Source organism: Lepidochelys kempii, chromosome 5 (genome assembly GCF_965140265.1).
Source record: "Lepidochelys kempii isolate rLepKem1 chromosome 5, rLepKem1.hap2, whole genome shotgun sequence".
Classification (NCBI taxonomy): Eukaryota; Metazoa; Chordata; order Testudines; family Cheloniidae; genus Lepidochelys; species Lepidochelys kempii.
In genome coordinates, this window is record NC_133260.1 from 1,647,431 (window position 1) to 1,662,016 (window position 14,586).

Consider the following 14,586-nt stretch of genomic DNA (forward strand, 5'->3'; position numbering starts at 1 on the left):
CTGTCTATCTGCCTCGGGCCCTGTACGGCACATCCCCGAATGCCTGAGCTGGACCATTGCTCTGATCTGGGACAGCAATTCCTTCCTCCCTACAGTATCGAAGGGTCACGGAGCATCCGGCACCAGTCCAGGCCCTTGGAATCACGGTGACCCACGTAGGGGGCCCACACTTACCCAGGCAGGCAGCAATCTCATTCCAGATGCTCCGGTTCCCCTGTCCGGTACATGTGATCACGGGATGCGAGGGCTCGAACCCCTCAGGGCAGCTCAGGGTCACTGGTTCCTCCCTGCTATAATACATCTTGTCTGGTTCGAACCGCAGAGCTGAGGCCCAGCTGGGTTTGGGGCACTTTTCTGTTGGGAGAACAATCAGGTTTGGTGTCAGTAGAAAAAGGCGAGATTCCAGTCCCCACATTAGACTGTCAGTCCCTGCCGCAAGGAGCTGTCTGTCTGTCCAGCGTTTGTACAGCACCGAGCGCCAGGGGGTCCTGGGCCATGGCTGGGGTTCCTAAGGACGACTGGTAATACAAATAAATAATCACAACAGGCCTTACCCATGAACCCACACATTGATATGCACCCTCACGTACAGGCGCCAACATCCCCACACACTGATACGCACCCTCACGTGCAGGCGCCGACTCCGTGGGCGCTCTGGGGCTGCTCAGCACCCACCGACATCCCCGTGGATCAGCCCCTCTCCCTCCCCCACAGCGCCTCCCGCCCGCCGCTATCCGCTGTTCAGCGGTGTGCAGGAGGCCCTGCGGGGGAGGGGAAGGAGCAGGCGCTGGAAGAGCCGGGGGAGGGGTGCAGCGGGGGCAGGAAGAGGCAGGGCAGGGGTGGGGGTATGGGGGAAGCGGTGGAGTGGGGGTGGGGACTAGGGCAGAGCAGGGGTCAAGCACCCCCCCAGGGAACTGAGGAAGTCGATGCCTATGCCCTGATGCACAGTGACACACCCTAACACCTCCTACATCCCACAGACACAGCAATACACACCGTTACTAGCTAACACACGTCTCCCACACCATTACAGACACCTGATATATCAGGGTTGGCAACCTATGGCACGGGTGCCAAGGGCGGCATGCGAGCTGATCTTCAGTGGCACTCACTCTGCCTGGGTCCTGGCCACCGGTCCGGGGGGCTCTGCATTTTAATTTAGTTTTAAATGAAGCTTCTTAAACATTTTTAAAACCTTATTTACTTTACATACAACAATAGTTGAGTTATACATTATAGACTTCTAGAGAGAGACCTTCTAAAAATGTTAACATGTCTGACTGGCACGTGAAACCTTAAATTAGAGTGAATACATGAAGGCACGGCACACCACCTCTGAAAGGTTGCCGACCCCTGTGATACGTCCTCAAACCCCTATACACACAAGAACACCCCCCGACACCCTATACACAACCCCATAGACGCCCCCCTGTAATACTTGGCCACACAACCCCCCCCCCACACACACACAAATACACCCCACAGACATCCCCTCACACCCCTCCAACACAGGCCTATAACCTCACCACACTCCCCCCACGCAGGCTGCTTTGCCCCACACACTCGCTGTCACTGTCACTTCACACCCTTCAGAAGGTCTGAGCTGAACACTCAAGACATAAATACGCCCCCAGGAAGTCGCGGGGCCTCCTTGGAGGCTCCTGGTGTCACAGGGTTTGGATCCTGCAGCCCGTCTGTGCAGAACTCACCCACACAGCTCACATTGCTCGTGTCCCACTCCACGCGCCCAGCCGTCTCCGTACACTGCATCCAAGCCGGGCGCCCCTCGTACTGCTCCTGGCGACAGGTCACCAAAAGCTTCTCGCCAACAACAAACTCTGTCTGTGCGGAGGCAGCAGAGACCGACGGGGGCCAGTTTCCTGCCGTCGGACAAACCCCTTGAGGGAAACAAATGTCTGAGTCTTGGCAAATCCTGTTCTGGTGAAAGGTGCAGCTGGCTGCCACTGGGTGATCCCGTGGCAGAGCTGAGCCAAAGGGAGCCCTGGAGAAACCAGCACAGCAAAGGGCTGGGGGAGAAGCGAGGAAGATGGACACACTGGTGACAGGGAGTCTCTGGGCTGATCCTGCCCTTCATTATTGGCCTGCGGGCGGGGCGGGGGGGGTCTGACTGAGGCCCCCTGCAATTCCAGCAGGATTTAGGGTCCCCATACTAGAGGCTGAGAGGCCAAAATGAACCAGAGGGTTTATGGGGCGAGCTTCCACCTGGCTCCGGAGATACCAAAGTGTCACAGAGAGTCTGGCTGCTGGCCCGGCCCCTGTGACTGCAGTGACTCGGGGGGGTCTCACACTTACCCTGGCAGGTGGGTGTCTCACTCCAGACAGACAGGCTCCCGTTTCTGACACATTCGATCACAAGTGGTGATGGCCGATACCCCTCAGAGCAGCTCAGTGTCACCGATTCACCCGGGCAGTAGAACTGCCCCTTGGGGGAAAACTGCAATCTGGAGTCCCAGCGTTTTGGTATTTCACATTTTGCTGCGTATCAAAGAAATAAGGGGAGACTCTTGAGGGTTATTGAATCATGCGGCTTTCCCCAGCCATCATGGGCCCGATCTTGAGCCACGCTGGGCACCCACACTATAGTAGGGGTTGCCGGGATCAGCTCCTCTGTGATCAGGTCTATCTACCCCATTTCTCTCCACAGGATTCACATTGCTCAGGGCCTCAGTGGGGTGGAGCGAGTGAGGGTGAGTGCAGGCGAGTCAGCCCCACTGAGTCGTGGGGGGAGAACATATTTCCCTGGGTGTCAAGGCCATTCTGACCATCCTGTCTGACCTATTGCCTAGCCCAGGCCAGAAACCCGCCCTGGGGTCCCTGCAGGGGAGATCTTCTCCCCTTCTGCCAGCGACTCTGTAGCACTCAGTAACTGGTGGCTGAATGAGAGCAAATCTTTAGAAAGGCAGCAGCCACCCTCGATGTAAACGCTCCATGTGGCTCCATGTGTCAGAGACTCCACCCTGTCCCTGGGGCAGCTGTTCCCCTGGGGAATGACCCTCACTGTTAAAAGGTTGCACCAGAAATGGCCCCACCCCATCGTGTCCGAGGGACTGGCACAGTGACAGAGGCTCCTGGGGGCGGGTCCAGGAGTCTCAGTAGAACAGAGCCTCAGCTCCCCTTGCCCCCTGAGCTCTGTCTGTCTGCCTCGGGCCCTGTACGGCACATCCCCGATGCCTGAGCCCCTGCTGATGAAGGGATCTGACCTCAACGGCACATTGTGGAGACCTGACTGGTGGAGTCTGAGCAGTTTCTGTGGGGCTAGAAGGCAGGAGCGGAGCGTGCCCCGTTAAAAATGCCCATCCAAACCCCCCTACACTAATCACCACCACTACCCAGCCCCCTCCTACAAACACAGGAATACACATCCCAGACACCCTCACCCCGACATCCCTACAGACACTCCGACACAGCACCTCCACACACACGGTATGTGCACTGCCAACCCAAACCCCGACACACACGCACACCCCCAGATGGACTGCTTTACACCTGCTGCCCGTACACTGGCTGTCACCGTCATTTAACACTTTTCAGAACATTCAGGACATAAATACCCCCCGTGACCACAGTGACTCGGGGGGGGTCTCACACTTACCCTGGCAGGTGGGTGTCTCACTCCAGACAGGCAGGCTCCCATTGCTGACACATTTGATCACAGCTGGTGACGGCCAATACCCCTCAGAGCAGCTCAATGTCACCGATTCACCCGGGGAGTAGAACTGCCCCTTGGGGGAAAACTGCAATCTGGAGTCCCAGGTTTTGAGTATTTTACATTTTCCTATGGGCATGGAATGAGAGCACTGTATTGGGGGTCACTGGAACCAGGCAGACTCCACTGAGTATTATGGGCTGACCCTGAACCATGCTGGGCGCCCACAAGAGCAGGAGGTGGGGGGCTGCGAGGATCAGCCCCTCTCAGGATCAGGCCCCACGTATTCAGGTACATTTACTCCGTTCACACGCTCAGGGCCGCCGTGGGCAGGGCGAGTGCAGACCAGTCAGCCCCACTGGGCCGTGGGGAAAACGGTGTTCCTGGTCTCTGCTACTCCTGCACAGGGAGCAGGGCCAGGAGCCGGCATCAGACCCACGCGCCTGCCCCCCCCCCGGGGACACCATGGGGGGGAAGCTGTTCATTGCAGCAGGACTCTCCCCACGGCCTCTCAGCAGCCTGGCTGGAGCCTCCCCTGGCCAGACGGCGCCCGGCCAGCCCCAGGGCCGGCTCCCCGCACTCACTGAGACACTTGTGTGCACCCAATTCCCACTCGAAGAGCCCCGACGCCGTCTCTCTGCACGTCACGTTGAACGAGTTCTGCTGGAACTGCTGACGACAGGTCACCCGACCCTCGGCCCCGACGCCGAACTCCGTCTGTGCAGGGTCAAAATCCACCTGCCTCACCCAATCATTGCACATCCCTGGGAAAGGAACAGGAGAGCGGCCATGGGGGCGTCTGCCCTACGGTCTGACAGCCCCTGGCCCTGGGGAGCTGGCCCCAGGATCGCACAGGTGCGGGGGCCGGCCCTGCACGAAGGGGCCTGTGACCACGGGGAAGGCTCGGGGAGCGAGTCTGGGGCAGGGAGGGGACCGCGTGTCCGGGAGGCCCGGGCCTGGCCGCTCTCAGAAGCGGTGCTGGAAGAAGCACCCTGAGAAATGCTGAGATCTGTTCCCAGGCCTCAGGCTTCGCTCCTCGCAGAGCTGCCCAGCAGTGCCCAGCGGAGACTCCTGCCAGGCTGCGGCCACAGCCGCCAGCAGCCGCCTCAGGGCCTGGTGGGGAGCCGTGTGCACCGGGGGGAGGAAGCCTGTGTTTGTGGGGAGGGCCCACGGTGACAGCCCTGTGACGGGTTTCTCAGCAGGCTGAGGGAGTGGGGTCCCCCTTTCTCTGCCCATTGTCACGGCTTCCCAGATCTCCCACCCCCTGGTCTCCCAGCCCCGGCATCACGTCACTGATCTCCAGGGGCTGGTTATCACCGGCCCGGTTTCCCTGGCCATTTCCTGCCCGCAACTGGCGGCAGCCCCATGCCCGGGCTGGCTGGGGAGGTTTGGCCCCATGCCTGGGGGGTGGGCACGGGGGGTGTACCAGGCTCTGCACACTCACTGAGACACTGGACTCCGCTGATATCCCAGACTGCCCCGCGGTCCTTCAGCTCTGTGCATTTTGCAGGGAACGGCCCGGATTCAGGCTTCTCGGTGCATGTCACCTCCACCGTGCCATTGACCGGAAACGCCGTGGGCTCGGCGGGAAACGTCACCTTCGTGGTCCAGGCTCCCTCCCTCCTGCATGTGTCTGTGACGGGGGGAACGAGAGGCTGAGGCCTGGCTGGAGATGGAGCCTGGTCACCCCCTTAGCACCGCTGTGGCCTGCCCGGAGCCCGAGGAAACACCCCAGGAAGGGCCCAAGCGGCAGCACCTGCTCCCAGTGCCCCCAGAGGGGCAGTCACACTAAGCCAGGGGGCAGGACTTTCTCTCCTACCACCACAGCACACACTGAGCAAACCGCGGGGTGGGAGGGGCAGTGGCAGGAGGGTGTGGGGGGCCCCAGAGCTCAGGAAAATTAGCAGCAACAAGAGATCCTAAAACTTCACATGAAAAAATAATGTCGTGGAGTCCAAGGCAAGTCTGCCATGTGAGCAGATCCCCTGCCTCCACCCCTGCCTCTTTCTGACACTCACCTCTGCTCCGCTGAGCACGGGAACAGCGTCAATGGGGGGGGAACCACGAGGGGACGTAGGCACTGCAATGCTGAGCGTCACCGCACTTAACTTTTGGGCGCTTAGAAAATCACAGGAGCACCCTGGGATCCACAGAGCAGAGTTAGGCACCTGGGCAGAGACAGGCGCCCGTGATCCACAAAGCCAGCACGAGCGGTGGTGAGCCACGAAAGCCAGCCAATGGGCGATGCCAAGGACCGGGTGGGGGTGCTAAGCCCTGCCCCCTCTCAGAGCTGGGTGTCTCAGGCCTGGTCTAGGTCCCGTGAGCTGCCAGCTGCGGGCACAGTGACTGCACGCGTGCGGGCAGGTGTAACAAGCTTGGACGCCAATCATGCACACACCTATTTTCATGCACTGCTATGCACGGGCTGCTCCGAAACGTGGTCCTGTAACTTCATGGAATTTTTGAAATGGCGCCTCCATTTCTATTGGCCTCATCTTCCTTCTTCTCCAGCCCGCTCTCTCTGCCAGCCCCCGAGCAATGTGCGACTGCCTTCGCCAATGAAGCTAGCCGGACTTGGGCTGTCCTTGCCTCTGCTAGTGGCGCCCGGAGTGCGGTGTCCTGTTTTCTCTGATATTTGAAGGGGGCTTTGCGGGTGATATTTCTGCACTAGGACCTTATGGAGGTCTGCCAGCAGGAGCTAGTAAAGTGACGGGTGCTATTCAAAAAAGACAGAGAGAACCTCTTCCGACCCCACTGCTATGATAATGCAGGTGTGTTCGGATCTCAGCCCTCGGCTTTCTCATTTCTCTGAGCCGTGTGGTTTACTGGGGTGTTCTAACAGCGTGTTGGACAGGTGTTCTGTAGGTCTGTGCAGAGTTGGTGGGACACTGAAGAGACCCAGCAGGGGACTGAACAGAGAGGGGCCTAGAGGGAATTCTCTGGACCCAGCCAGCTGCCAGCCTAAGGGGCAGGAGCCTGCTGACAGCTATTGCAGCTAAGGTGCCCCAGACACAGGGGATGAGCCTGGGAAGTTGGCAGCATCCTCAGTCGGGGGTTGAGCCCAAGAGAAGGGGCTGCTGTACAAGTTATATACACCCAGCAGGGACTGTGAGGGGGCTTGCAGCCTAACTGCCTCCCACAGTTGGGGCATCCTGCTAGCCGGAGCTAGGCAGGGACAACACAGGGGGGCCCATAATGGTGCACACATGGACTGATCCCAGTCAGGAGACCCGCTGCCAGCTGATGGCCTGTAATAGGGGACCCAGCGAGGGCTCCCCAGGCACGAGGCTGGAGAAGCCAAACCCCTCTGTTGGACAGCCCTAGGGGCCAAGATGGGAACTGCAGTGCTTGACCTTGAGGTGTAGGCGATTGGCAACCTTTCCTTTGGGCCAGCCCTAGCCAAGGCCTCTTCGCTTTAGCTGGGTGTCCGAGGGGTCACCGGAACCCAGCAGGGTGAGCTCCCAGGGGGCCCAGCAGCTGAAGCACCTTCAGCTCTTGCCTCCACGCTGTGGGGTGCTTGGTGCTGCTGGGCACCGGAAGAGAGCTGGTGTAGCACAGCACAGAGCAGCCAGGCGAACCACCCGACCTTCACCCCCAGGTGCCCATGGGTGTTGCTATGGTTCCGATAGGCACTGAGGGCAGAGGCTATGGAAATCTCTTGCTTCCCTTGCTGCAGGGCTGGGAGGTCTCAGACTTCGTCTCTCTTTGGGTAGGTCTACACTGGAGTAATTTTCAGCTTGAGCAGACGTACCTGCACTAGGTATGATGGCATACTGGGCTAAAAACAGGAGTGTAGTCATGGTGGCACAACCAGTGGGACAGCTGAGCCACCCCAAGTGGTCTCCCACCTGCCTGAGACCCGGGGCATGTACCCAGGCGGCTAGCTCCTACTGCTGCTGCTACTTTGCTACTTTTAGCCTGCCAGCTTGATCAGATCTAGCACAGGTATGTCTGCTTGAGCTGAAAATTACACCTCAGCCCCAGTGTAGCCGGCCTCAGAGTCTCAGTGGCATCCCTGAACAGAGCCAGGCGGCCCACCCTTCATTCATTGTTAAAGCTGGGGAAATGGAAACGCCATTTTTGGCCCTCTCACTTGCCTTTGGACCCAAGATTCCATGTCTATTAATATTATTATTTGTATTGCTGCAGCACCTAGCACCCTTCATCACGGACCAGGAGCCCGTCGCATGAGGCCCTGTACAAACACTGAACACAAAGATGGTCCCTGCCCAAGGAGCTTCCAGTCCAAGTTGTACGACAAGTGACAGTGGATGGATGGATGGATACAATGATGACAGGTCTAGAAAACATGACCTGTGAGGGAAGATTGAAAAAATTGGGTTTGTTTAGTCTGGAGAAGAGACAACTGAGAGGGGACATGATAACAGTTTTCAAGTACATAAAAGGTTGTTACAAGGAGGAGGGAGAAAAATTGTTCTTCTTAACCTCTGAAGACAGGACAAGAAGCAATGGGCTTAAATTGCAGCAAGGGCAGTTTAGGTTGGACATTAGGAAAAACTTCCTAACTGTCAGGGTGGTTGAGCACTGGAATAAATTGCCTAGGGAGGTTGTGGAATCTCCGTCATTGGAGATTTTTAAGAGCAGGTTGGACAAACACCTGTCAGGGACAGTCTAGATAATACTTAGTCCTTGCTCAAGTGCAGGGGACTGGACTAGAGACCTCTTGAGGTCCCTTCCAGTTCTATGATTCTATGATTCAAAGACTGCATTTGTCAAGGTCCGAGAGAAGGATGTTGCAATACTGAGATGATGAGACCCCTGAGGAGAGGTGTAGCTGGGTGGAAGGCCTATCGTAGAGATGCTATTCAGAAAGAATTGGCAAGTTTTCTCCCTGGGCCTAGATCCTCACATCCAGGCTGAGTCAATGATGACGTCCCGGTTATAGGCCTGCGTGACAGGCAGGATGTGGTGTTGACCCCAGTGATAGAGAAGAGAGGGAGCAGGGAGGGCAGATTAGGAGCTGGGGTTTAGCCATGCTGAGGTCAGGCTGCTGGCTCGACCGCCATGAGGAGATGTCAGAGAGACAGGTTGAGGTTCTAGGTTGGAGAGAAGGAGACAGGTCTGGAGCACAGAGGCAGATCTGTGAGTTGTCAGCATAGAGATGGTAGCTGAATATGTGTTTGCAGAGGAGATTACTCAATGTAAACGGCCGGGAAATGTGCACACAGGGTCTAAGTTAGTCAGACTGTAACTGGCAGGGTCATCTCAGTGTCAGCCATCTGGAATTCACCAGTCAGGCAAGAGGAGATGGACTCCCCTTGGTCTGCAACTGTCGGTGTAGCTGGAGCAGGAACTGTGCTCAGTCAGAACAGGGAAAGTCACAACGAGGCATTCAGCAGGGCTGGGCACAGCAGTGACTAACAGAAGCTAGGGGAGGGAGAAAACTGCCCCCAGCTCTCTTTCGGTTACCCTTGCACCATGGCAGAAATCTCTACCATCCTCAGCAGCACATGCCAAGCCCCCCACAACCAGCTGTGGGAAAGAGGTTGTCAGACCCAAGGGCTTTTCAGCACTGAAAACAGGTTTTAGATATGATGAAACAGGCAGATTTTATAATATGGAAGTAGGGGAGGTAAATTGAAAATGCTGACTGCTACATTCCTAGCCAGGGATTATTGTAAAATGTATTTTACATTTGCCTGATGCAATCAGAGATTGTTATATTTTCCCTTATTTAATTTTATTATTATTATTCTGTAGTACTCTCAGCTGGGCTAAGAACTTGACAGAAAACGTATGGAGCTTTGGGCCCTGTCCCCAAGAACATAGAGTCTAAATGATGGGCTTAGTCAGGCTCTAACCTAGCCTAAGACCAGGAGGCAAGGAAGGGTAACAGAAATCGGATGTCCTTGCTACTCATCTTAGGTGCCTGAGAGTCTTGGGCCCTGTCCTCACTAAGAAAAGAGGCGCGTTCTTACCTGGTGTTAGCTGACACGTGGTAACTGACATGAGAGAAAATGCTAGTGAAGACCAGGTAATTTGTAGCTTTAACCTAAGGGATCAGGTCGCGATAAACTCTGCTTCCCCCCGCTTTACCCTTCTAGCACAGCACGCTCCCCATCACTGAAGTGCAATGCCCTGTACTTCCCTCCCCTGGGGCACGTGCACACTCCCAGGCAGTGTGAACAGAGAAGGGCCTCTGCAGTTCACAAATGCATCATGCACAGAGACCACATCCTGTCCCTGCAGCTGCTCTTCATTCTCCAGCAGCCTCACCCTCGGAGCAAAACACCTCCCCGCACTTGGCACAGGCAGCACATGGCACCCCCAGCACTGTGCAGATGTCACGCTGGGCTGCACCTTGTGCTTTTCAGGGAGAGCAGAGCTCCTCTGGCCCCAGCTACGCTGCCCCAGAGCCTCACCCCAGGGGGCACAGTGACCTGAATGGCTGTCCAAGAATCAATATCGATAACAACCAGGACTGGGATGAAAGACCCGTGGGACTACAAGCCCCCCACTCCCACCCCCAAAGCCAGGGGAGGGTCCCCCCTAGGGATCCTAGGCACAGTTTGCTTCAAGAAAGACTAAGGCAGCAGCCACACTCAGGAAGTGCCCCTGGATTAAGAAACGGCATCTTCCATGGCTGACCCTGGCCAGGGCCTGCTTCACCAGTGCTGAAAAGGGTCTGGCCCCAGACTGCCCAACACCCATTACAGAAAGGCTGTGAGAGCCTCATTCCACGATCACGCTGCCAGAGGTCCTGCCCAGTGCCCTCTGAAGCCATGTCCCACATGGGACCCATCATGGTTGGGTGGGCGGGGACGGCACTTGTCTGCCCGCCCACTGCCCTACATGGGTCCAGCCCTCTTGCCAACGTCAGTCTGGCCTGGGGGAAAACCCTCTCTGCCTGCCCCAGCTGCCTGCCCCACTGCATACCTCACAACAGTCCTGACTTTTGCTGGACTGTCCTGCTTTGGCCCCCAAACCCGCTGGCTTGGTTGAAGAATAACATTTCCCACATTAACCTTGCTACCTTAAAGGCAAATCAATTACCATGGGTGAACAAAAATACCGTTACAACTGAGTGTGCACACGTAGCCACAAAACTGTATTTCATTTGTTGTGCAGAGTAACAACTCCGTATGTCTCTCTCGGGTGATTACTCTCACTGTCTGTTTAAATGACTCTCACCCTCCTTGTTATTAAAAACCCCACACCCAGCTTGAACATCATGTCCAGCAGTAGTTGTGTGAGTTGTAACTAAAGAAGTAGTTCAGAAGGGGCAATCAGCCACAAGACCCGAGTGTTAAACGAGGAACGGTAGGCATAGGCCTATCGTAGTGGCCGTGCCGTCTCCAACAACTAAAAATTCAAGTTGCCTATAGTTGAGAAATTGAAAGATTACGAAGAAAAGCAAAGACTCAACGGCAGCCATGGTGGATGACGACACCCAGGCTCCACCAAAAAAAACCATGAAAAGTCTTTATCAGTTTAAAGACTCGTGGCAGGTGCAAGACCGTTTCCTACAAAAATCAAGGCGAGGGCTCACACTGATTTTTGTGAGCTGGTCGTCCTGGCGGACACAAGGGTCTTTCACGCTAAATTGCTACAGAGAAACGTGCAAGCTGTGTCATGGCTGCCACAGTCAAAATCAGCAGCAGCTTTTTTCCCACCCGCTGGATCAACCATGCGTGATGGTGTAACCGAAGCTGAAGTTTCAGAGGATTTCTTCAGGAGTGCAACATCCCTTGTGCTAGCAGTGATCATGTTAGACCTTTAATCAAGAAATGTTCCCAGTCTCCAAAATTCCCAAGAGCTATGAGCATGCTTCCCCCAAAACAACTCATGTTACACAAGGGGAAATCGCACCTAAAACCTGAAAATGTACAGTGTGGGACTGAAGGCCATGAACGTCGGTTTGGCACTGGATGCTGGTTCGGACAAGTCTGAGAAACATTTTCCATTCTTGGTTACATATACACACCCAGAAATTGGCTGTACAGTGACAGAGTTTTTAGCTATGGTTTCTTAGAATCACAGAATATTAGGGTTGGAAGAGACCTCAGGAGGTATCTAGTCCAACCCCCTGCTCAAAGCAGGACCAACATCAACTAAATCATCCCAGCCAGGGCTTTGTCAAGCTGGGCCTTAAAAACCTCTAAGGATGGAGATTCCACCACCTCCGTGGGAAACCCATTCCAATGCTTCACCACCCTCCTAGTGAAATAGTGTTTCCTAATATCCAACCTAGACCTCCCCCACTGCAACTTGAGACCATTACTCCTTGTTCTGTCATCTGCCACCACGGAGAACAGCCGAGCTCCATCCTCTTTGGAACCCCCCTTCAGGTAGTTGAAGGCTGCTATCAAATCCCCCCTCACTCTTCTCTTCTGCAGACTAAATAACGCCAGTTCCCTCAGCCTCTCCTCGTAAGTCATGTGCCCCAGCCCCCTAATCATTTTTGTTGCCCTCCGCTGGACTCTTTCCAATTTGTCCACATCCCTTCTGTAGTGGGGGCCCCAAAACTGGACGTAATACCCCAGGTGTGGCCTCACCAGTCCTGAATAGAGGGGAATAATCACTTCCCTCAATCTGCTGGCAATGTTCCTACTAATACAGCCCAATATCTATTGGCCTTCTTGGCAACAAGGGCACACTGCTGATTCATATCCAGCTTCTCCTCCATGGTAATCCCCAGGTCCTTTTCTGCAGAACTGCTGCTTAGCCATTCGGTCCCTAGTCTGTAGCGATGCATGGGATTCTTCCGTCCTAAGTGCAGGACTCTGCGCTTGTCCTTGTTGAACCTCATCAGATTTCTTTTGGCCCAATCCTTTATTGCACACTGAACAAATCTCAGGAATTGTTTGATGGAACCAGCGTGCTACCAAAACACAATGCTGACTGGATTAAATGTGCTACATTTCAGCGGATAATGCTGCAAATCATGCAGGGTAAGCACAACAGTATATTGCCTCAAATTAAAGCCAAGCAAACAACGAACGAGGGAGTGTGTATGCAGAGGGGTGCCTCTGCCACCCTGTGCACCTAATGGCCAAGCATGCCTCAACATCACTGCAGATGCGTGGCGAGCATACAATACTGACATTTACTACCACTTTCAGAGCAGTGTCAAAAGAGTGACATCCCTGAATGGACACAGGGCATTTTGCAGTACTAGTGTGAAGAAAATTGAAGCATATGAAAAAGCGCGGGCTGCCTTTGGAGGGATCTGCTGAATGCACCTTGGCTACTCGGGATGGGCTCTACTCCTACTTTGTCAGTGGTTTTGACGAGGAAGAGCAAAGAGCTGCTGCTGGACCATGGGAACTAAGGTGTATTTAGTGGTTTTGCATGCAGTGCTACCCACGTTTAACAAGTTAAACGCACTCCAAACTGAAGCACCAGTGAGTCACCTTTTGAACTCAGCAATGATGACGCTACACAAAGTTATTATTTTGAGATTTGTGTGGTCCTCTGTGCTAGCTGCAAGTGAAAATGTTATGGAACTAAACGTCAAAGACTCTTCTGTGCGGTTAGGGGCACCTGAACTATTTGTAGGCTTTGAGATATGTAACTGTCAAGAAAGGAAAACATGATGAACACAAAGCCATGTAAAAACATTCTTGGCTGAAGCTGTGGAGTTTGCGTTCTTTTTTTCTTCTTCTTCTTCTTTTTTCTTTTTTTGCAAAAAGACTGGATTACACTGTCAAGGCGTCCCCAGGCGATGCTCTGGAACTACTCCATATGAAACCAGACAGCACTCTGGGGGAGCCTCCTCTCTGTGAGTAGACTGTCCCCAGGGCAAAAAGCTTACACAGCTTCGACCTTCCTGGGTCTGACCTCGGAGCATTCAGCATCCCCTTCCACACCATGCATTTCCCACAGCAAGTCCAGCCAGGCAGGGCTCCTGGGGAAGCCAGAGGGCCCTGCACCCCAGCTCCACAGTCAGACGTGACTCTCAGCCAGACAATAAAACAGAAGGTTTAATAGACAACAGGAACATTGTCTAAAACAGAGCTTGTAGTTACAGAGAACAGGACCCCTCAATCAGGCCCATCTTGGGGGGCAGGGAGGCCAGAAGTCCATCTGGCCTACCTCCATTTCCCCAGCCAGCTCCAAACTGAAAACTCAAAACTGAAAACTCTCCAGCCCCTCCTCTCGCCTTTGTCTCTTTCCTGGGCCAGGAGGTCACCTGATCTCTTTGTTCTCCAACACCTTCAGTCCGCACCTTTGCAGGGGAGGGGCCCAGGCCATCAGTTGCCAGGAGACAGGGTGTTGGCCATTCTCTGTGTAGATGCCATCACACTGGCCCTCTGGGGCTCTGCAACAATCACACACCCTTATCCCACCACCTAGATACTTAAGAAACATAGGGGAAACTGAGGCACCCACACAGTATTTAGAGAAAGCATAAAGAACATTCCCACTTTGTCACATCCATGAAAAAGTCAATGCGTCTAGAAGACCCTGTACGTAAGAGCCTGATTTTGTTAACCCAACCAGTTGTTTATAAGTATCTTTCTGTGATATGGAGCTGACGATTAATTCCCTGGACCTGATGTGATCAGCATGCAAGAAATGGATCCTCTGCTTTCCAAATTTAGGGATTATCAATCTGCGAGGCACTTCCTGAATATGACAGCCCTATGAGAACTGATGGGTTTTGGCATACAAGATCTCAAATGAACAACCCAGTAAAGGGACAGGCAAGATTCTCTGTACTTTGAAAACTTGTAACATTCAAACGTTTAATCTCCCACAGCAACGCTTTATGTTAAAGACTATTCAGCATAGTTCAGAAAACAATAATCAGCATGAGAAGTTCTTTGGGGGCAGGAGGGGAGAAAACACAACTCCCCCAGCAACCAGTGCCCAATGTGTATGACGAGGCAACAGTGGGACACACTACATGCTACGCTGGCAGCAAAACTCAATATCTTTTCCCGTATGAAGTGTCA

General features: G+C 54.4%; 1 protein-coding gene across 2 annotated transcripts in view; it reads right to left on the bottom strand.

The window, feature by feature from the left end:
• Positions 1–14,586, bottom strand: part of LOC140911060 (receptor-type tyrosine-protein phosphatase T-like) — a 90,945-nt gene that overhangs the window by 68,696 nt on the left and 7,663 nt on the right. For both annotated transcript variants that reach the window (XM_073343287.1, XM_073343286.1), the window contains exons 2-7: positions 5,112–5,300; positions 4,252–4,431; positions 3,614–3,796; positions 2,314–2,496; positions 1,710–1,898; positions 175–354 (exon numbers count right to left, since the gene is read on the bottom strand). In XM_073343287.1, coding sequence (XP_073199388.1) covers positions 175–354; positions 1,710–1,898; positions 2,314–2,496; positions 3,614–3,796; positions 4,252–4,431; positions 5,112–5,300 — 1,104 coding nt within the window. The remainder of the gene's footprint in view (positions 1–174; positions 355–1,709; positions 1,899–2,313; positions 2,497–3,613; positions 3,797–4,251; positions 4,432–5,111; positions 5,301–14,586) is intronic.